The sequence below is a fragment of the Copidosoma floridanum genome, unplaced genomic scaffold (genome assembly GCF_036245765.1).
Source record: "Copidosoma floridanum isolate Cflo_tuat_1 unplaced genomic scaffold, Cflo_Japanese_pri ptg000029l, whole genome shotgun sequence".
NCBI classification, from domain to species: domain Eukaryota; kingdom Metazoa; phylum Arthropoda; class Insecta; order Hymenoptera; family Encyrtidae; genus Copidosoma; species Copidosoma floridanum.
The window spans coordinates 8767958-8791423 of NW_028321906.1; the positions used below are offsets into that span (position 1 = coordinate 8767958).

Here is a 23466-nt window from a genome sequence, read left to right on the forward strand (position 1 = left end):
CGTTTTTTTTTTTTTTTTTTTTTACATAAATATTGTATTTTTTTCCTCACTTCTCTCATTCATTTCGAAACATACAAGTATTGTCACATGCAAAAATAATCAATCATTCAGTACCATCGACATCTCATGCATCTCAAAAAATATCATCCGTTTCCTCCTCTGAAATAAACTTTTATTTATGAACTTTGTATTCTTTTTTTTTTTGTCGCCATATCTATTCTATATCGGGGCAAATCAATTTTTATTCTTTTATAAACTGCTGGCACTCCCGTATACGCAAGCCCACAAAGGCCCGTTTCCGGAATCGTCACCCTGCAACCCGATCCATAGATGTGTATAAAAAATTTTTTTTTTCCGACACAACCGTCGTTTAAAAAAAACCGCTTAGATTTACTGGATTATTTGATTTAGGACTTTTTTATAGGAGCTTTGTGCATTGAAGGCACACGGCTGCGTAATCTAAAAACCAATACAGAGGGTCATTGTTAGATTTTTTTTACTAAAAAAAAAAAAAAAAGATAGTATTTATAGATATATACGACCAGCGTTTTATGCAGATAGAAATTAGTTCTCAATTATAAAATCATCACACATACATCACTGTATCAATAGATACAGCCAAGTTACCGTAGACGGCGAATCAGCGGACGAGTATACGAGATGTAACAAGGTATTTCGCTCCATCGTTTTTTTTTTTTTTTTTTTTTTTTTTTTTTTGCAAAAGAGGAGTAACATTATAAAAAAAATTGCGCTAAATTAAGCACTTTAGGTCAAAAGCGGAAGCCCTCGCGTTTTACCATCGGAAAGGAAAAGGATGTGTATATTATCCCGAAAAGGGACTGGTTTTTTTTTGAACAGGTATTTAAATGTACGCGCCTTTTAAACGATACTATTTAACGAGCCGTTTATCGCAGCAGAGGCGCTTAACAACAGTGCCCCGTCGAAGAGGAGGAGAAGAAAAAAAAAGAGCCACGAAACCTCTTTCAAAAAAGCCGCGCGCGCACACACGCACCGCTTTCTCACGGCTCTCGTGCTCACTTCTTCTTCTTCTTCTTCTTCTTCTCTCCTCGCACATTAACTCATTCAATTACACGCAAAGACGCATGTGTAATCACCATAAATCACGCAATCAAAAAGCAGCCCCGAAATATGACTGCGGTCGGCAAATTTGCCAGCAAGTGCCAAACGGGTCTTTTGGCCCCTTTCCTTTTCTTTTCTTTTTTTCTTTTTTTTTTTTTTATTTTTTTTTTCTTTGAGACAGCAAAAAAACGCAATCCAAAGAACCTACAGTACAAAACGTTGCACGGATATGCTCTTACAAAGAATCTTCGCCCAGAGTTCCCTAACGGCACTATAAGCCTACAGCTCGCTCGCTCGAGGGAGTTCCACGAGCACGTGCTTTTTGCTAACCCCTTCCCATGGTGTACCTCTGGATACACGACAAACCTGCCGGCACCGGCGAGGATACGCACGGCGCGTGTAGGCATACGGTGCACTTTGTCTTCCGGAAGAGTGCGGGAAGCTAGTATACAGAGGACGTAGAACTGGTGAGAGTGGGGGGGGAGGGGAAAGAGTCAGACGGATATATAGGGAAGCAGTGTTTAATCAGGTTCGACTAGTTAGTTGGCAGGTGCGACGTACTCTCAAGTACCGTCCGCGCGTCCGTGCAGCGTCGCTTGAGAAGAGGAGTCCCGGGAAGCGCGAGGGAGAAAAAGAGAGGAGGCGGAGACACTGGTCTAGAGACGGCGCAAGAAATCAAAGCCACCAAAGGAGAGCCAGACCTCTGCGCTGGACTCTCCTCTCCTCTTCCTCTTACTCTCTTCATGTGTCCCTTGCGAGGAAAGACCCGATGCTCCTGATGCCCGTATAAAATATCCTGCAGTACTTCATTGCTTGTCCTGCATCGGGATAATTTTGTCATTTGCTTACAGGGTACTGTATATCTATGACCTAAAATATAAAATTTAACGTTGTGATGAATTATTTTTCGAGACAACTCTTTTCAAGATGATAAAGTAATTCTTCAAAACGAAAAGTAAGGTGAAATAATTCACCAAGTACAACACGTACAGATATAATTTTTCTATTTAGATACATCGAATAGCAACGAACTTTTATGGTACAAAAGTTACGCGGTTGGGTATCAAACGAGGACTGTCGTTCTAAAAATCGTAATCTATTAGACCCCAGAGTTAACTCGTGTGTGTACAAGCACAAACAGAACAGACGCAAGCGTGCACATTCATAGATATCCAGTTACACTGGGAGCTGGAAAAACAAAAGTCCTCTCGGGCACACGGTTAAAAAAATCCATTGTCGAGCTAACAAGTGTTGCAAACACGCACTTCCGTAACACGAGCCAAGCATACACATACATACAGATATGTAGATGTACCGGTAGTTTTACCCCCAGCCTATAAATCCTAAAGTTGAGGGTAAAACAAATTTTCCCCTCAAAATGACGGTCTGATTTGCCCGCGGCATCCTTCGTCTTGCACATTTACATACGAAGAGTTCCAGTATGAGATACCGACGCACGCGATATCAGCCCTCTTGACTTGTATGTTTTAAAATATATACGTTATTTTTTGACTTCCAACACAAAGTGTTTTGTCTCGTCATGCAACATACGGAATGTTTGAAAACGCACGCGACAAAAGAGAGAGAGAGAGAAAGAGAGAAAATGCCAAAAGAGAGAACGCAGAGAGCAAGAAAGAGAGTCCTGCAGTTTGCGGGCTCAGCAGGATTTATTGGGAATTATTTCGCGATGTCTGTTACCCAAGAGGAGGGGGAGCGAGGAGAGCCGTATAAGTAATCGATACCCTTTTACAGTCAAGCGTAGCGTACGCAGGCAGAAAAAAGCTTACATCTCGCTCCTGTTGCTGATGCTTCGCTCGGACTTTTTCCTTCCCCCTTAACCCGAGCACACAAACTCCGATAAATTTATTTGGGAAAGGAAATTCATAGAGACTCCATTGGGTGTCGAGCGATTTGAAAGAAGTGAAAAAAAAAAAAAACATAAGCGTTGAAAGAGCACAGCTGCGACACCAATTTATGGAGACTATTTGCTCCTTGTAATATGATAATGACTCGGACGACCTGGTTGTAAAAGGCCCAACGGCGCATATAGCGTCAATTTATTAGACGCATGAATTAACTACAGCCAATTGCCTATCGGAAACTGTGTATTTACTGTGTCTGCATGTGAATAGTATGCATGTTTACCGGATATGAAGTTCACCGTTTCTTTTTATTTTAATCGAAAGGAAAAATCACAAAGTTCTTGATAAAAAAAATATGTGTATAATAAATATCAGCCCAACTTTACGTGTATCCTCGCTTGGATAAGTATACTGTTGGTCGACTCTAGTGCTCTCATTCATTATGCCTATCTGATTAGAGAGAAACAAATTAAAAAGTTTTCACCGATTTGAATTGTTATCATCAGGTGTCATTAAGAACACGGATTGCGACGTGTCTCAAAAATCTTTATTCCCATTGCCATCGGATTTTTTTTCTATTTTCTCATCCAGAAAATATGGTGTGCACCAGTCTCGACGAAATTTAAGCAAAGCACGTGGTGATCATATAAAAACGTAGACATCCCCCTCAGATATAAAGTCACGTGGTGGTGACAAATCAACAATACAGATGAAATCGGTTTGTCATCGATAACGATTTTCTATTTCCTCTTCTCTTTCTCTCGACTCTTAACCCTCACCTTTCTTTAAACATTCAATATACAGTTTTGAACTCCTATATGATTGTACAAGTGTGTATGCACGTGTGATCTATGGCTCGTGCTCGTGCATTTTTGCGCGTCCATATCGAGCACACAAACTCACGTGTGCTTGTACAGAGAGAAAAAGAAAGAGAGAGAGTAAGACACGAGTGCGGAATGCCACCTCTGTCTTGTTAGCCCGTGGAGCGACGATGCTGAGCTCCTAATGCTCCTGTATATGCTGTTGTTGCTGCTCACATCGCTAATGAATTCCCGGTACACAAGTGCACGCGTATACGCGCACTGCTAAGTGTATCGGACTAGAAGTGCGTGTGCTTGTGTGTCATGAAATTGTTGCTTTAATAAACTAAAAAATCTCGCGCCATTTCGTCTTTAACAAAGGTAGTGTAGACGTGATTAGTTTTGAGATTTTTTTTCATAATTTTTTGCAGCGTAAGTTTTTTTTCCAAAGTGAATCAACTCCAGATCGTAAAAAAGATTGGAGAAAGTGGAAAAATAATGTTTTAGCACACAACAACGTGAAATAGTGATTCTGCAACATTGTATCAGGTACATAAATTGTAATTAACAAACTAGATAGATTGGGATGCGTGTGGAACATGAGTATCAATACAATTTAGTACCTCATTCGTAAAGTGTTTTTGGAGTTTTAAAATATTACAGAAGTTGATCAAGCAAAACAGTAATTTTATAGGTATCCTATTAGCCTCTACATGTTGAAAAGTATTAAATTGTTTGTAAACTGATTTTTAAATGGCTTTTAATCATCTTTATATCATGTACACTTGATGCACACCACACATGTAGATTTTTCCCGCTACTACTGTCGCATGTAACTTGTACATGTGTTTGCTCGCCTCTTTGAACGTTATGAGCTTCGACTGCGAGTATAGGGTATGCTCACGTGCGAGTACGCAATGAAATTGCATTAGCATTGTTCAGTTTGAGTTTGAAGTCCTTTATTTGCTTGCCATCAAGATTCAATGGATCCGCTGGAGTGCGGTACTCCGTCCTCCCTTTTTTTTGTCTCTGCAAGAGAAAATATACACTATAAAAGATTTTCCGTTGAAAGTGGAGTTTAATGCTCAGCTTTTAGTTGTTAATACTGAGACAGACGAAATAATTTATATTATGGTTATGTTTAACTAGTAAAAAATAGAAACATAGCAATTCTTCTGAACAATTTCACATTTGCAAGCTAACAAATATTATTAGCTCTATATTCTAAAACTTCTAAAATACTGAGCCAATCTTGAGCCAATTGCTAGACTACTTCCATAAACTTTCAAATATACAGAATCTTACTGTCAGAAACACTTGTTACATATACATTCCTTGTTACATAAGTCAAAAAACTTAGTGACAAAATTAATTCACTTTATTATTTTAAAGGAGTTGTATATTCTATTACGTTGTTCTTACATATGGAGCAATATAAGCAGTTGTTTACGAAAGAAACTTTTGGTTGTTGGAAGATTTCTTGTGAAGAAAAGTGTATCTTGGTAATGAAATTGTACTGTCAACGTAGGTACATTTAACAAAGAAATGACACGGAAGTGCAACTCTATTATACGCACGCAAAAAAAAGCCACCAGTGGGTTTACTTTCTTCATCTCTTGTACGAACGACTCCTTATTTTTTATCACCACGCGTAATTTTACTTCCTTCCATCGAATCCCCTCCTTGTGTTATATTCTATAATGGGGACGTATATACGTCAGTACGCCTCGATCGGAAGTTCATAGCATTTTTCCGTCTGCTTCGTTTGCTTTTTTCTCTCCTTTTTTTTATCACCAGAGAAGCCTGTCTGCGTCTGTGCTCCGGCAGCTTTTACTCCCCCGCGAGGCTATTACCTTTTCCTCCACGGAGTTATAAGAAATTTTATTCAAGCTGTAAAAAGCTCTACATTTTTACAACATGCATCCTCTTTTTACGTATGAAAAATTTTTATAGCCTTCCAGTTACTTAAGAATGACATCATGGAGACTTGTAGTATCTTTTAGTAAATCTAATAAAAATCGTACGTAGATGTATGAGTTTGGCGTTGGTCTGTTATAAATAATCTCTTCTCGTTGATCCTTTTAATTTAACAAAAATTTTCATTACGGAGCAGTCCTTTTTAGCCTCTATTATTTTTTATTTTTCACAATCATACGGCAAGGCATTAAAATTTCTTATTTTATATTACTATAAATTCTATTATAATATTTTATATTATTATATTATAAATTTAGTGTTACTTATACAGTACAGTAAAACTCATTTCATGAAGATATACGTTTATTATTAAAATTCATCGATTTTATTCTTAAGACTGAAAAAAATATTTTTAATAAAACTTCTTTAACACACATTTCAGTTATCTTGTAACAAACTTTTTTACTTTATTTTATTAAAGAAGCATTATTATTCGTTTTAAGTAAAACTGGAGCATTTAGAAACAAGTTTAGAGCGCACATCCATGTACTCAATTCATTTTGTTGGGATTTTACTATAAATGTATTGCTTATGGCTTACTTAAGGAATCCAAATGCTGAAACATATAATTTAATACTCACAATTAAAATAAAATCTTTTGTACGAAAAAATATGTATACCTACGTTTGACAAAATGATTCATGTCTGCAACTGATGCATATCTCGACCCATTTTGTGTTTTATAATCAGGCACTTCAGCTTGTGAGCAAAAACTATAACAAGAATCTATAAAGAATTTCGTTATTTAATTTTTACCATTTGCATATAATTTAGCTGTAATAAATAACAAATATAATGGATACATACCTGAATACAAATAATTATTGTGGCTGCAAGAAATATCCAAATTCTATGGTTAATCATAAAGCCAACCAATTTTTCCTGACAACCTTGTTTATAAAAAACATGATGAGTTTCACAGTTTTTTGAAATGCTGTAGTGTGACTTTATATTGTCATGATTAATGTATGATCTCACCCAGTCATCTACTCCATCCCACCCACAGCATTGCAACTGTAAATTTGTAAAATAAATATAAAAAAGAAACAATTTCAGTTTTAACGAAATACAAACAAAAAAGTATTGTATCAATGCACTTTGTAGCCAAAAACTGAAATTAGTAATGAGATTCTAAATGGCACAACGGAATGATAGATAAATATTTACTTACTCTGCTCTCTAAGAAATCTATGGTCGCACGGGCCTTGCGACTCTTAAAGGACTGATTCATAGTGAAAAGAAACTTTTCTTTCATCGACTTAACAATATTGTCTTTCATAGCGTAGGCAGCCACTATAAGTGCAAGTTGAAGCATAAGTACGGTTGATAATAAAAGTGAAAACTGAAAATAAGGATATGACACATATATTAAAAATGCTTTACTGTATTCAAAGACGTTTTACAGAAATCTTATTAATTATCAATTAAGTACTTACAGTTTGAATCATACAAGTGCTCTTTTGAAGTACACCATAACAGCCAAAAATGGCTATGACTATTACTATGGTTCCTACAGTGATGGAAAGAGTAGTCAATGAGCAACCACTCAAGTCTGAGAAGTAAGAGAATTCATCGCTGTTCATGACTATACCTACTGCAACAATCATTGTGCCAGATAACTGCAAAAAATTTAATGGATAGTAATTCATACGTGTATTAAACAGTTGGGCAAAAGATATTTTGCAAATTTTTCTGAGTTTAATTTTTGAACTATAATTTAATTGACTACCTATTATTTACAATTATGGGATTTTTGGAGTTGTGGATAACAAATTCAACACTTTCTAATCTCATGTCACTTCACTTGCCTTCATTACCTTTTTTTCTACAATTTCATAATTGTTGAATAACTTTAAATCATATTTTTATAACTCATGCTTGCTGAAACTTTCTTAAAACTATGGAGATACTAAAATAACTTCAAACATGACTGCCCCTGTGTACTATACCTTAATATGAATTGATCAGAGAAAAAAAGTGTAGTGCCCCTAAAACTGTGATTTAGAACGAAAAAAATGCTACAGATAAAACAAGCAACTAAATTTAGATAAAAAATGTGCAAGGTACTGCTACTACACTTAGCTTGTATTTCATAAATATTTTCGTAGCTTAGTATTCTATCAGTATCTAGTATCGTGGACTGTAGTAAGATGAAACTCTCTATCTAATTTTAACGTTTTTCAGTCTAAATAGTACCTACATTTATACAAAATTAAGCTGTAGAGTACGTTGTTAAAATATAATTTTTTAGTAGCATTCATATTAAACATATAAAAACCAAAATCATACTTAGTTTTATATATTCAAGCTTAACAAAATTGGGATTAAGTTATTTCACACTCCAATTTGCCAGTTTTTATCTGATACTAACGATATGGTTATGTATGGTTACATTAAAAGAAATAACCGTTTACTCGTTACATAAGTATATTTTGCAACAATAATAATAAAGTACTTAAATACCAACCAGAAAAACACAGTTTACAACGTAGAAAAAGAACTTCATCCACTTCATATTAAAACAAAGGAATGTAGACGACGCTTCCATTTTATCTTTTTTACTTTTTTAAAGTAAGTCTTCGTAAAAAAACTTTTAAAAAGAAAAGAAAAAAAAACTGAGTACTTGAAACAAAAACACACGGAGCAAAAAACGTATAATGTTAATAAAACTGTAACAGATACAGTTCGAAAAAGGCAATACTGCCAGAAAAACTAAACTCCTACGGTACTGCTCGCTGCTACGTATTAACCGACCCTCTTCTAGTGAAACGATAGTCTTACTATCTTAACGACTTCACCTTACTTACACTATTCATATTTTCTGAGAAGTCTCAGTACAAACTCTTATTAGTTCACTGTTTTTACTCGTGATTCTTGGCAACATGGCATTTGCAACATCACGTGTAATTTATTCAAAAGTACTCAAGAAAATCACGTAATTGGAACCTTTTTATTCGTTGTTTGATTAGTCAAAACAGGTCAAGCGATTCGTTGGGCATTGTTTTTGATGGCCAATTTCATTGGGTTGCAGTAACAATTGAAATAAAATGAGTTCATGAAATCAGGAATAAGATTTTGTCACTTACAGCCGAAGCCATACAGGTTCCTTCTTGGAGTATCCCATGATAGTAAAAAAAGGGTATGACTTAGATAATAATTTCAATAACAAAGAGGAGGGTAGGTGGTGAAATATAATTAAACTTTGAGTAATATAGGATCCGATATTGTATAATGTACGTGATGGTACTAAGCCAAACCATGGCTATACCAGTTCACTGCAAAATTTTAATAAACAAAACATTTGTACGCTTTCATTTAGTATGAGGTAAACCAAGATTTTTTAGTATACTTCTGCTAAATCTCCGTACTAAAATATAATTAACTTTATTACTGTCATAGATATTTTCATCGGCAGATAGTGTTATCTAGTCAACTCTCAAAGTTTATAATAATCACAAAAAGCTATTTTCTTTTTGTTAATCGGATAGTGAATATGCTACTTTGTAAATTTAGTTATAAATTGTTAAAATAAATGTTATGCCATATCAGAAATCTAACTAACCATAAAAATAAGCAGCCTAGAATTGTTAAAATTACAGCTACATGTATAAGTTAGTAGAATTTAAAAACCTTAAATCATCCCATATTTCAGAAAACCTATTTTAAATTAAAAAAAACCGGTTTTTTGAGGTCTTAATAATCACAAAATCATTTTCATCGAGAATTTTTACATCAATCAGCGTAAAAAGCAATTTATATGATAACTTTTTTTCATGTTCGATGGAACTGTGAACTCGCTTGGTAACTAAAATTTTTAAATCTACCGTTTAAGCTTCAATTTTTCGATAAAATTTTATCTTCTCTAGGTAATGACAGCGCATGCCAAAAGTTAAACGTTATTGTAGCAACACAAGAGATTCATTTTGTCCTTATCAGTGATAAACTGTATTCTCTCATGAGCTTAAAAACTTATTAGAAGCCAACGGTCGATATGCACACAAAGAAAAGTAACTATTAATAATTAATAATGAAAGTAAAATGCATGAGTGCTTTTCTAGTATCTCTTTCCTACGTGGAATAGGAAAGATAATGAAATTTATTTTACGCTATACAAAATAAGGTAACCTTTTTACCTTTCGTTTTGTTTAACTTTCCAGTAAAAGTAACAATAATTTTATTACCTCAACAGTAACATTCTAACACTAAATACAACATTTTCATTGTTCATCCCATCTTTGAAATGAAGACAGCACATTATGTACTATTCTAGATTCAGCAAAATACAAACATTACTTAAATAAGTAAAACATTGATGGTAAATAAAAGCTAGCATTTATTTCATTGTAGGTAAGATTTTTCCAACATACAAAATACTTAAATACCGACTACAAATACGAAATTAATAACACAGAGCAGAAACTTGATCCAACATCCGTTGATACCGAAGTACTAAGCTCCATTTTACTGTAAAAAAAAAAAAAAAAAAAAAAAATTACAATGAAACCCTACACCACTAGATTGTTAAAAAATTTAGTCTAGACCACGTGGTACTGTGATGCTACTCATATTGTGAAAATCGACCGACCACTCGGATAAGACGATAGCATCCACGATACGATTTTAATGAGCTTTGTACACCATTTTTTTCTAACAATTTACCATTTTATTTCCAAATCTACGTAAAGAGCAAGTCCGAAAAAATTACTCAAATAATAAATGGCTACGTATTTAATGTAAAATTAACTTCATACATGGGAACTAACCTGAAACTGTTTTAATAACCACTGTATTTTAATAACCACTGTATTAACGATAAAAGTACTATAATGTAACAGTTGATAATTTACAAGTAACTAATAGTGAAAAAATAGTAAAAAGTCCTTGGAATTTGCAATAATACTAGTTCATCATTTAGCACTGTAATACTTATAATTTTTCTTCTTTGTGCAGTCTTTAGCTTTGTGATAAAATAATTATTTTTTTAATAGGATAGAAAAAAAAAACTTAAATTATGTATTTACGGATTTTTATTTTTAAATAATAAGATCTTACAAACTAAATTCTTAATACACTGTGAAAAACAACTTTAATAGTCAGCTACGGCTACATTCAAAAAAATCAAGTAGATAAAGTATTTGCCGTAGCGGTATACTTAAAAAAATACTAAATCTAAGTACACTAATTCTAGAGAAAGAAGCGGTAACATTTCTATTGGTAAAATAGTTACGCAGCACAATATTTGGGATAACAAAAAATTATGTAGATTTTACTTAAATTATGACAGTATAGCAGGGTATGATGTATGAAAACTATATTAATTAATTTTATAAACAAACCGCTTTCTTGAAAATGATTTTACTATCGCACATTTAAAAGGGAACATTTTATTATTCAATCACACTGATCTTCTCATCAGCAAACTGTTTTTGAAGTGGTACCAGTACAGTTTGTAATTCTAGTATTCTCATAATTAGATAGTTTAGTCAATTTATTAAAAGTTAAAAGTAAATGGAGTAAATTACATGTTTAGTCATTTCGGATGGGTTTTTTTACAATCAAAATCGATGAGATTTTCTACATCATAAAATTAGATAGAATAAAAAAAATTCAATAGAAAATTACAGATCCGTATTTTCTTGATCTTCCTGTTTTTCTTTTTGCTTAATTTTCTTTGAGCCACAATTTAATTCATTTTGGATCTGGAGTAAAGACTTCCCTGTAGTTTCAGGTACCACCAGTGCAATGAATACCATACCTACATAACAAGTTAACGCGTACACTATAAATGACATATAAATGCCACAGTAATCGGATATGACTTGATGCATTTTAGATACAATGAAGGCGAGAAGCGATGTCCACAAATTAACCAAAGACACGGCAGCACCCTTGATGTTTGTAGGGAAAAGTTCTCCTAGCATAAAGTATGGCAGAGGGCTTAGACCTAACGCGACTATCAGCTCGTAACCGATGATGGCAGTGACAAGAACGTTACCATATTTTTTTACATCGTAATTGAGATTATTCTGTAAAAAATAAAATACTGCACTGATGCTAAGCGCAACTCCAGCCAAAAAAGTCGTTAATAAAAGCAACGGACGTCTGCCTACTCGATCTACTAATGCCACCGCGACAATACCAGCTATGAGCTGCAATACACTAAGAATGATCACTGCTGTTCCAGCCGCCATATTGGATCCACTTCCTTCAAGCATCTCTTGTGTATAAGATTCTATTGCTGCAATACCACTTAGCTGTAATACCACCTGCAGTCCAAAGCATATCAGAATCGCACGTCTATTTCCTCTGGTACTAAATATATCCCAAAAGTGTCCTTTGTTCTTCAGATCGAAAGCTACTGTTTTTTCCATCTGATCCATATCGTTCTTTAAATCGTCTTTGCAAGCGTAGCGATTCAGCCATTGCAAGCTTTTTTCAACTTCCTCTCGTCTGTTGCGAATTATAAGATAGTAGGGAGACTCCGGCATCCATATGAATGTAACGAAAAAAATGATTGGCAAAACAATGCAGCTGTAGGCCAACACTTCGTAACTAAAAAATGGTCCAATAGCGTGAGCGTAAAGCTCACCTAATGTGACCATGAGTTTGATAAAAGATCCCAGAGATCCTCGAATTTTCTCATCCGCTATCTCACCGAGGTACATGGGACCGACCACGTAGACAATACCCTGACCTAATCCACTGATGAAGCGCGAAACGTAAAGAACGTACGGATTCCAAGCAAAGATAATTAAAATCCAACCAATGGTCATCGGTATCACGGATATCAGTAAGCTGATCTTGCGTCCCATTGAGTCCACAATAAAACTAGCAAGTAAATTACCAGGAATAGAGCCAAGTATGTATAAAGAGACTATCCATGACGCTTCGTACGATTTTACAGTTAAAGTAGAGTTTGGCTCTTTTAAACGAGGAAGTATTGGAGATGTCCAGCCTATGTGTGATCCCGTTACTGCCATTGATAATGTTGCTAAAATTTTATTATATAAGTTTAGCTGTACACTTACTTTGAATTTTTTTCGATTAATATATGTTTTTTGCTTTTTACCGATTATCGCAGCTAAGTATTGCGGCCATTGCTTTTTATTTGAGGGATTCTCCATGATCTTAATTAACTTGAAAAAAAAAATCACACAGATTTTAATATAGAAATTTTCTGTACTAAGATTACACTTGCTCTAACCAAAAAAGTTTTTCAACTAACTATACGTGAACTTTTTGTTCTTCAGAAGTCTGCACTATAATGTAAAATTTTGATAATATGTAATGCTTTCTTAATGATCTTACAATTCACTATTCTCCTTGAGAATAATGTTGGAGGGGAGAACGGCGCTGATTGTCACGTGGCATCGACGGCGGCTGTTTAAACTATATTTTACGCTATAAGATCATACATTGAGAGTGTGAGGGTAGCATAGTTACGTATGAAGTAAGGAGGATATAAACTATGATGACTGAAGTGTCTGAGAGTCACTGATTGACCCCACCATTTTCGGGGCTAAGTGAAATAATGACGAGCCAATTAAGCAGCTATGTGTATATTATGTAGGCGTGTCGATTTGTGTTTCCTTCTCTACCGCGTCTACTATCTATGCAGTCCAGAAAATGGCGTCTTCGGCCACATTCCCCTTCATATATCGTCTCTAGTTTGGAGCAAATGATAAATACGACTATTTCAAGTTATCAGAGGCAAGAAGAATTTAAATTGTTTTCTTATCACAAAGTTTTATTTCTTATTTCTTATTTCTTTTTTCCAGTACATTATTGATTCCAACGGTACAGTCTTTATCAGCTATGCTTATTTGATTTTTAAATTCGAAAATTAAACTAAAAGCTGAAGCTCTATCTAAATAGTAGTAATACAATGTTACATGAACAATAAAATAATGTGCACTAATAATAATAAAAGGGGGCTCTTGCTGCTAAATTAAAAAAAATATGTTATGAGTTTTAGAAAATATTACACTTTTTACTAATAAAGTTATATACATTAACCTTGTAAAAATTTGTGTACCAAAGGGGATGTGTAATACGCTACACTGCAGCTCGTGTTTTGGCCTGTTTTTTTCACATAATTGTTTGTAATTATATAAAAGTGTGCACGAAAAATTAAGGATCTTAAAGCGTCAATTTTTTTAGAATTGCGCAAGCTTCAATACCGTTGTTTGTACAAGAATATCCCTCAAAATATTTTTGTTTGTTTTAAGAAAATGTAAATGTTTCAGCATTTATGCTATCTGTTTAGGAATTTTCTCAGATATAATAGCCACACATTAAACTGTGATAATTTAACACAGCAGTTAACTTAGTTAATAATGGTATCCGGTTTCGCAACCGTTTTCTTTCCCAGTTTTTGATACTTGTAGGCAAATATTACATTCATTGAGAATTAACTTTATATAAATTATTGTTATTATAAAACTATTACTTCATAAAAAAAACTATTATTATAAAACTATTACTGTATAAATAACTGTTGTTGTAAAAAACTATTTTATAGTTACAGAGAAACGTAATCGTTATAACAGTAATTTAAAAAAAAGAGAGAGAATAAAAACGAATACGAGAAAAAAACGCTTAACACATTCAAGAATGAGTTTATTTAATTTACAAAATGTCACCGTGAAATAGACGGAGCTCTTTTAAAAGTTTTAAGGACTCAATTCGGTCGAGGAAAACAAAAGTGATATCCCAAAGCAATCTAATGCTTTACTTCTATCTTGAGTCTTGATTTCCTTGGAGCCGTTTTTCCTTGAAGTAGCATACATGTATAGTAAGCCCAACAAGAGAATTTAGGGGATCATTGATAGATTGGAGCAAAACCAGAAAAATCGATGAGTATATTATGTACGTGCACATTCTCGAAGTGTTTTTCAGCATCTTGAAAAGTTCATGTTGATGAAATATTATGACATTACGAATTGCCAAATCATTAGCTATCTATTAATAATACAACTTATTGGTTAACGAATATTTGTTTATTGGCACTCTAACATCTCGAATTGTTGTTGATGTATGATCTATTTACCTTGACTGATTCTGTCTATCAATGTATGTGACTTAAATATTTTCAGAAACATCGAGTTTCCTACTACACACTTTATCGTAGTTATATAGTATAATGAAACTGGTGGTGATTTTAAAGAGCAGAGGTACGAAATACCTCTTTGGTGAAAAACGTTGGATTTCCAAAGTCATCAGCAATAAGCACCTGCAGAGAGTAAAAAAACCATACACGTGGCGATAGACGGATCTAATTATATCTGTACGTGGCTAACTTATATTTGAAGTCAAACTGTAGTGAGTAGTACACTCGAGCGTACATTGCATGTACATAATTATAAGTGTACATACAATATTGGTGTACAATCTTTGAAGCTGAAGTGGTTCATCACCACTGAATTATACCGAGTGACATTCTCTTTGGACTCCCAACAGTGGCTACCAGCTACTACTCGCAGCCGCAACTTCAACGTGGCCAACATTTTTAAGGCGCTCACCTTTTTCTCTTACGTCTCTGATGCTGGCGTTTATCGTTGCTATACTTTTTTTAATTAACTTTAAATACTTTTTGATATAAATACTCATTTCACGGTAAAACGCGTTTAAAGAAACATTCATCCACAAAGGTACACGAGTTCTTATTCTCGCATCTCGTTTTTATTTACTAGTGAAAATATGTTATTTTTCTCGCACTTTCCCGCTTGCGTATGTTCATTTACGTAAACATGCAGTTAGTAAGTTAGCTCGCAGAATTTTCTCTACTAACTCTTCAAAAGAGGGTGCAAACACAGGATGAAATTAACCTTCTTAAATACTCCTAGAAATTCCAAGGCATGCATTGATAAATTTTAAAATTAATCACAACTACAAATGGTACAATAAAAACGAGTTTTGTAAAATAGCTCTAAATTGATGAGCAAAAATATTTTCCCGTCGTGCCCATCGTTCGACGTAAAAAAAGGTAATCACACGCGCAACTGAAAGTCTCACGTCACAAAAATTGATTTACAGAGACGTTCAATCGCACTTGCTGTCATCAGTATGGTAGTAAATCAACTTCAATCGCCACCCGCGTCGAGACGCAAAAGCTCAACTAGCAATGTGGTATGATATATAAACTTCACGTGGTCTGGCGTTAAGCACGCATTAACATCGACAGGTAATCGAATACATCACCCCACGCGCGTGGAGCAACACCACGAGTCACGCCCTTTTTTTCTTCTTCTTCTTCTTCAGCAACGTCATCTCAACCTTATCCTTGATCTCGAGTGAAGTTGTAATCCAGGCCTTTTTTTTACGCCTTGTAAAATTGCATCGCAAACCGGTCCGACCGATCTTCATGTTCAAATTCGGAATTAAAATACCAGTTGGAGTTCGGTTTTGGGCTAAAAATATCGGGCCTGAGCAGCAATTGCAGATAACGGACCTTTGGAAATCTCCTCGCAAAGCCCGGAATCTTTATCGCTCCAGCGCAGACAAAGGAAAGAAAATCAGAAAAGGTAATTAAGGCAAAAAAGAGAGGAGTAGGAAAGTAGAAGGGAAAAAAAATCGAGTTTTAGATTGCAAAAAGTTCCCATCCCCGTGGATTAAGCTAATCGATATACTTCCTCCTGGTCTCTCGGTGCAGCTCTTCTCTTTGGTGCTCTATTGTCCTCCATTAGCACCTCCATACATGCTTGGCTGAAAAAAAAAGACTGGGAAGGAAAAAATTTCTGTAAAACTCGCGTGTAGCGGAGTAGCGGTGTTATAAAAGGAGAAGGAAAAAATGTAGGTACGTCATTTGCATAAGAGCGCAGCCGATTTCTTTGCAAATGCCGGTCGCCGTAAAAAGTGAGGGAGGAGAAAGAGAACGAGGAAGGGGAGAGGAGGTTCATAAAAGCAGAGAGTGGGTGGTGATGGTGGTGGTAGCCGGGGCCAGTAAGGTGCGATTATAAAATGCTGTGGGCTGAAAATCGTCGATTTCGGACGGGCGAGCGAAATGATCAGGCGATCGGCTGAATTAGCGAGATGCGGACAGGATTAGCATTTGGGCGACACCGAAAATTGATGTACCTTGGTATAGTCACGGTTATTGGCATTTTTTTATATATTTTTCAATACTTAGTTCGTATAATTTATCTCTGTAATGCTATGCAATATTTAAAATTGAAGTACAGTTGAGAAAAAAAAATTGTTGAATTTTTTTGGTTATATTCCGACAATAGTTAACTTATTTTAATTTTATTCTTAAAAATATACTACATACACTTAAAGAGTTGTGGGTAATGTACTGTACTTTTTTTTGTTTAATTTGTATTTACTTTATTTCGTAAAACACTATGTTCACAAAATTTTATTCCACCACATGGATTTAAAGCCAAGATCAAGACTTTTCATGGAAATAATTGTATTTTTTTCCTAAACTAATCATTTTAAAAAATTGACTACATGATGTTACCTGTGAAATTACCCTAATACTGTGTAAAAGAAGACTATCACCCATCGTGAAAAAAAAAAAAAAAAAAAAGAAAAAACCACGAGCTCTGAAAATCCAAAAAATCTCACGATCCAAAAACCTGGAAGGCAATCGCACTGGCTCCGCGGCGCCGAAACGGAATTCCAAAAACACGAGAAATTAGAATGCACCACGCGTGCCACGCTACCAGCACCAGAGTGCTGCTTTGCTCGCACACGGGCACATGATGGTATTGCGGGCTACAGCTGCAAGCAGTCGGTGCCATAGCGTCCCTCTTACATAAATTACTTCGAAAACTATCGATCTACACCCCCCTTCCTTACATGTATGGTAACACCACCGTCTCGAAATTCTTTTCGAGCGCTACTCCTCTTCTCACTTCAACGAAGAAAAAAAAAGAGGAAAGAAAGCAAAAAAATCCAGCTGGATCCGTGTCACCTCTTTGAAATAAAAATTCGGAAAAAAAGTAAGCTAGTGGTACGCGCACCAATCCAGAGGAGTACGAGAAAATGATAAATAAAAGTCACACGCGCGAGGTGCGAAAAAAATCGCGCAAGCACGCACGCGGAATCCCAAAATAGCAGGCTCCCCTCCTTTGCCTTAACGAACTTTCCGCCGTGGCTGGTTTTATAGAAGAAACAGGAATAAAAAAGAATGAAGCTAGACAGAGCGCTTCTTGTGTATCCATATACACGAGAGTATATAGGTACGATGGTCTCACGCACGTATGTGAGCGAGTGTAAGCTGCCGGGATCGGGCACCCAGAGGAGGAGGAGGAGGAGGCAGTAATTCCTATAACGGAATTCGCGCTTCGATGGCTGACCCCGTGCGAGCCAGCTGTTCTCGAAAGAGAGAAACAGACGAGTAGAGCCAGACGGACGGATAGACGGACGGAGAGCCGCGCCCGAGACTGGTAGCCATACGAGCTACCTGTACCTATACATACTTACTGTGTGTTCGCCTATTCTATATGTTTCGCGACTCTGATGTATTCGTGTGCAAACAGCTCGTCTGTCTGGTCGGTCTCCTCCTTCTCTTGGGTGTACCATGTCCACGCATATATTATATTGTGTGCTTACTTACATACGCGGGACAACGAAACGCGCGTATAATGTATCGGCTACTCTCAATGGTTTTCTTTGTTCCGTGCCTCTCTCTCTCTCACTTTTCTGGGCGTCAAATGCATTAATTCACTCGGTTGTTACTGCTGCTGGCCTTTTTACAAGTGGCCTTTTTTTCCCCCACTCATCGTTCGAATGGAACTGTTTGCCTTCAAGCCGGGAATACCACGCGTATTTACAATGGAGTAATGAATGTACCTTTTCAGGTGCTTGGCATGGTGTTTTTTTTTTCTTTTTGCTTTTTGTCTGCTTAACGATTTCGTCGAAGCGAGCTGTTGACAGTTCGAAATTGACTGTGGAATTCAATGAAGTTAGTTGGCTGCTTTTGAGAACTTACACTATGCGTGGGTATGTCGAACTTTCATTTGGCTGTTTTTTTTGTCACTTGAATTTTCATCTTAGTATGAAAAATTAATAATTTCTTTGTGTGACATCGTATACACGGAATTGGCCTGTGAGTAAAGACGATTAGACAAACCGTTAAGGTATCGACAACACGATCGTAGAAGAGATTCGCGTTCGTAGCTTACTTAGCAGGGTTATCAATAATACCGTGATTGAGACATTAATCGTAATAATAATTGAAACGTGATACTTATACTTACAGCTGCAGCATAAATTTTTTTTTATTTCATATGTCTAACCCACATTGTGAAAATTCAATTTTAAATTAATCGGTAACGAGTATTTTGTTTTTTTTACGAGTAATCATCCTTCACGAGATTATATACATACAAAATCAACAACTAAAGTATCTAAACTTTGAATCTGTAGATCAAGTGTAAAGAACTTTTTATGAAGGTGTATAAAATTGCTATAATTTGAATGACGTGAAATGAATTTTAATGGGTAAAAAACTGAAAAAAAATAAATAAATTAGTATGTTCGAGAAAATTTACATTTATCACACGTATAATCAACTTTGTGCATACGTAATCAAGTTTCCACATTAATTCAGTATACTTTTTAAAGTTCACCGTTCCTCTCTCCCTGACATCACACTAAAGCTCTAAGTGACGAAAATTTGTTTTTAGTTCGCAAAAAAATAACTTAACAAGATTGAAACTTTGGTCAAAATGTCAAGAAAAAAAAGTTGTAAATTAAAAAAAAAAAACGACACCTTTTAGTACACATTTTTCTTCTTAATGTCATTCTGACATTCTTAAAGAAAAGTATTTTGTTTGATTGTTAAAAAAAAAAATTTTTGAGAAATGTAGCCAAAATGAACGAATATTAATTTTTTATAAAGATCAAATAATATGTATAATTAATTTTTCTACTCTGGTGATAAATACATTAGTCGTATACTCCAATAAAACAATTACTGCTCTGAATCATATTTTGTAAACCTCACGAAACCTTCAGTGATTCCAAATCATCTGAAAAATCGTAATTTTATTAATATTAAATTAAACTCTCACCCATTAAAATTCATTATCAGGTCTTACGTTCAGTTCTAAATCAAAAACAAGAAAAGAACACTAAAAATAAAAAGCAATACAGATATAATCCCGAAAAAACTACATCCACAAGACAAAATTTAAAAAGCACGCAGAAAGCAAGTACCTGTACAATATACAAGTAAATCGAGGGCGAAAGGTGGCCATTAACACATTTTGCATTATCCCCGCCAACAACCCCACTCACAGGCACACACACACAGATGCACTGCCGCAGCAGATACAATCAATGCAATTGCAATCAATCCAAAATGTGGGGAGCATACACTCACACGCACACACATGCTTAGTGGCGTGGAAAAAAAAAAAATTGCCGCTCGCTCGCCAGTGTCGTCGCTTCCACTTCGACGTGTTTTACCATCTGTATACGAATACGTGTGCGAGAAAAGAGAGGAGAGGAGATGAGTATCGAGGAGAGGCGCACGAAAAAGGCCGCCAGCAGATGAGCGCTGCCTGATAAGCCGGCTCTTAATTATGTAGGCGGCGACTATACGCGCCGGCTGGACCCACGATAAGCGAGCCCTGCCGTGTAAAGGTATATATACAGAGTACGAGCTCTCCCATGCACACAAGGCTATATATACACATGTATAGTGGGACGTACCCAACTCGCGGGAGAGCCAGCGAATCTTGCGGAGCGCGCGTGCCGAGATTATTTTGGCCTGGACACGACGACCCCGTACCCTCTGCCTATTATACGGATATACTTACTCCCCTACACTCGAGACATGGGCTGGTATGGGCATGCGGTATAATATGGACACGACGACGGGTGAAAGACGGAGAGTTGGCATCAGTTGCGGAGAGAAAGCCAAGGCAGCTTAATTACGTCGTCTCTCGAGCTGATGAATAGGCCGAGCTTATGCTAGTATATATGGGAGCCCTTGGTATCTCTCGCATCAAGCAGGGAATAAGGGGAGTCTTGATTCTTGCCGAGTCCTTTGGACGCTTTGGTGTAGCTCAGGACTCATTGTTGTGGCGAGGGAGTCCTTGTATCGTGCCTTTGCATGACAGTAGACGGTGTCGATGACACTCGCGTGCCACAAGTTTCGCTGCTCGTTTATCTGGATGAGTGGAGCTTTTCGCGGGGCTTGACATGTTAATTACGTTTAATGAAAACTATTGGGAAGGTCTCGTCGCTCGCTCGAAACTTTTGGTGCCACGTATACTTTATTTTACTTTATAATTAGAAACACTGTAGCGGAATACTCGTTCGATTCGAGTTTAAATGAGGTATTCATTAAAATAAAACCAAAAAATTCATCGTACGTGATTTTTTTCTCTCCGGTAACAGATACGGGGGCAATATTATCGGCGGACATCGGCTTATAACAGATTGAACGCGTCACCGTAAATTCAATTAAAAATAATTTCCAAACATAAAAAAAAAAAAAAAAAAACATGTAAGTGTTGAACGTAATAACCCGGGTACAGTGCAACAGGGTAATGTAGCGTAGTACGTGAAGGGAGGGAAAAAGAAGGAATTACGCACGTTTCGCAAAAAGAAGGAGGTCACGCGTAATAAGATCCCCATAATCGTTAAGGTAAAAATAAAGGACGGAGAAAAGGAAGATAGAACAGTTCGTAATGTCAAGAAAGAGACGTAATGACACCTTCGGACACTAAGGTATTTATTACCCAGCATAAATCGATCATGCAGCGACGCTTTAGAGTACAAACAAGAAATTAAGATATAAATCTCTCTCATTCGCTCGGGACAAAGTGTTACGGAAAAAAAAACCTCACCTAATACGGCCCCTCCTCTCTTTGAAAGACTGCGCTCCTTTATACGGGGCATGAAAATCCATCTCCTGTTATAATCAGGACTGATGGGCATATCCAATGAAAATCTCATTTATTATTTTTCCAAGGTGGGTACACCTTTTAGGTATGCATTAAAAGGTCATTTTCCATCATCGGGTGCGATCATTACATTATACCATATCCACCTCTGCGCTTCTCGGATGGAGATGAAGTTGCTCACGAAAATCACCCTCAAGATAGACGTGTATGTGATCAAGTCGAAGCTCGATTGAGTAATTGCCGCGAAATTAATCTGCGACGTTATAACGCGATGACGACGCAAATAACTTTGCTCCACTGGACGGTGATGAAACGATGATGGTCTTGCTCCTCTCTATGTCTCTTTCGTTGCTGCTGCTGCTACTGCTACTCTCCTCCTCCTGATACGATAAAGTTTAATTAGATGCTCTTGCGTACGTGTAGTAAGCATGTATAGCAATTAGTCTTGAGAGCTCTTTAGCAAACATTGGATTTTAACGCCCAAGTTATTAGTTTTCTCCGATTATTTTGCCTCTACTTTGTATTTCGTTGATGGAATATCATGATCACCTTAGTCTTATTACTGTTTTTTTTCATACGAGATTTTTTCAAGTACTCTCTAGTGTTGTGCACAAAAATCAATACAACCTTTACCTTACACCCACGTGGAGCATCAAAACGTTAGACATCGGCAACAATTGACTCCTGAAACATTTTTTGTTCGAACTATACGTGTCCATAATATCGACCAGCGGAAGGCTCATCAATTATTCCTGTCCGGTTCACTGGCTGCGCCAGAGCAGGCATGAACGAGTTAACCCAGAAAAAGTAATGACTATGCAAGGAACACGTGTACTAGCTCATATATTTGTATGTAGAGGTTGCAATTCATTCGACCCTTTTTTGGCCGCGAAATATGCCCAGCCAGAAGGGAGACACAATATGTAAGCTCCGCTTAATCCTCTTAAACGCGAAGCAATTTCAATTTTAATCGCCACCCTTTACTTTCCCTCCTCCACGACCTTTTAACGCTCCCTCTCTTTTTATCCTCGTGTGTGTCTACCTATTTTTAGGGTTGTTAAATAGAATTTTGGATTAAAATCGGACAGCTTTGATGATACGTGAATTACGATTAAAAATCGTTTTGGCTGAGCTTAGAGTCCAAAATAATAAAGTTCCCGTACAGTACTACATTAAAATTATTTCAACATTTCTCCAGTCAATCGAATATTCGTAAATCCATGATGTTCTTTGGACTACAACATTAAATTCTGATAATCCCAACTGTACACATAAATATAGAAATACGCGTTTTTTGACTGCATGAATTAAGCATGTACATAAATCGGTCATTCACACTTGCTGGTAGTAAACAACTTGCGGTACTCCTGTACGATTGCACAACAAATATATTACATAATTAATAAGTTGGAGTATTTTTCCCATCATTCGTTTTTTATTGCGATAGTCGTGGTCTAATTATTGGTTTTTTATTGTTAGTATTTTTTATATGAGGATAGAAGAGAATGTCATTTGACAAGTTGGTTAAAATAAGAATTGACTGACTTTTTTGTTTTATTTTTCAATTGCAAAATATTCGAGAACAATAGTCTTGTGAATACCCTGTAGTCGAGAACCTCCACAAAATGAGGACTCCATTGAGGTAAAAAAAAAAAAAAAAAAAAAAAAAAAAACGTGTTAGCCGTAGGTACTTTTGGCTTGTAACATTCTAACGAGCGCTCTTTGCGTTCCCAAGACATACATTATAAGCGCATCTCTCGCTCGTTAAATCGTAAGGCTTCGCGTTTGTACTGCTTCCTGCACTTTGCACCTCGAAGCTAAAGCTCCGATACGGCACAAAGAGAATTCCCTCGCTCGTACAGCTAAAAACTTTGTCGACGACGA

At 36.2% G+C, this 23466-nt stretch overlaps 2 protein-coding genes across 3 annotated transcripts; both read right to left on the minus strand.

Annotated features, from left to right (window-relative positions):
* Window positions 1–6095: 6095 nt before the first annotated feature.
* LOC106644669 (leukocyte surface antigen CD53) lies at window positions 6096–8464 on the minus strand. Its single transcript, XM_014360295.2, has 6 exons — window positions 8187–8464; window positions 7156–7338; window positions 6891–7061; window positions 6527–6733; window positions 6344–6445; window positions 6096–6275 (listed from the first exon to the last, which is right to left on the minus strand). Exons 1-5 carry the CDS (start codon window positions 8265–8267, stop codon window positions 6359–6361), a joined length of 729 nt encoding a protein of 242 aa, XP_014215781.2. The 5' UTR covers window positions 8268–8464; the 3' UTR covers window positions 6096–6275; window positions 6344–6358.
* A 2503-nt stretch (window positions 8465–10967) lies between these two features.
* Window positions 10968–13077, minus strand: LOC106644670 (facilitated trehalose transporter Tret1). 2 transcript variants are annotated; one of them, XM_089595879.1, is made up of 3 exons: window positions 13028–13077; window positions 12789–12855; window positions 10968–12710 (listed from the first exon to the last, which is right to left on the minus strand). In XM_089595879.1, the coding sequence occupies exons 2-3, from the start codon at window positions 12841–12843 to the stop codon at window positions 11338–11340; spliced, it is 1428 nt and encodes a 475-aa protein (XP_089452005.1). In that variant the 5' UTR covers window positions 12844–12855; window positions 13028–13077; the 3' UTR covers window positions 10968–11337. The 2 variants fall into 2 exon arrangements, with proteins under 2 accessions (XP_089452005.1, XP_014215782.2); XM_014360296.2 differs by lacking the exon at window positions 13028–13077 and having other exon boundaries at window positions 12789–12900.
* Window positions 13078–23466: the final 10389 nt, after the last annotated feature.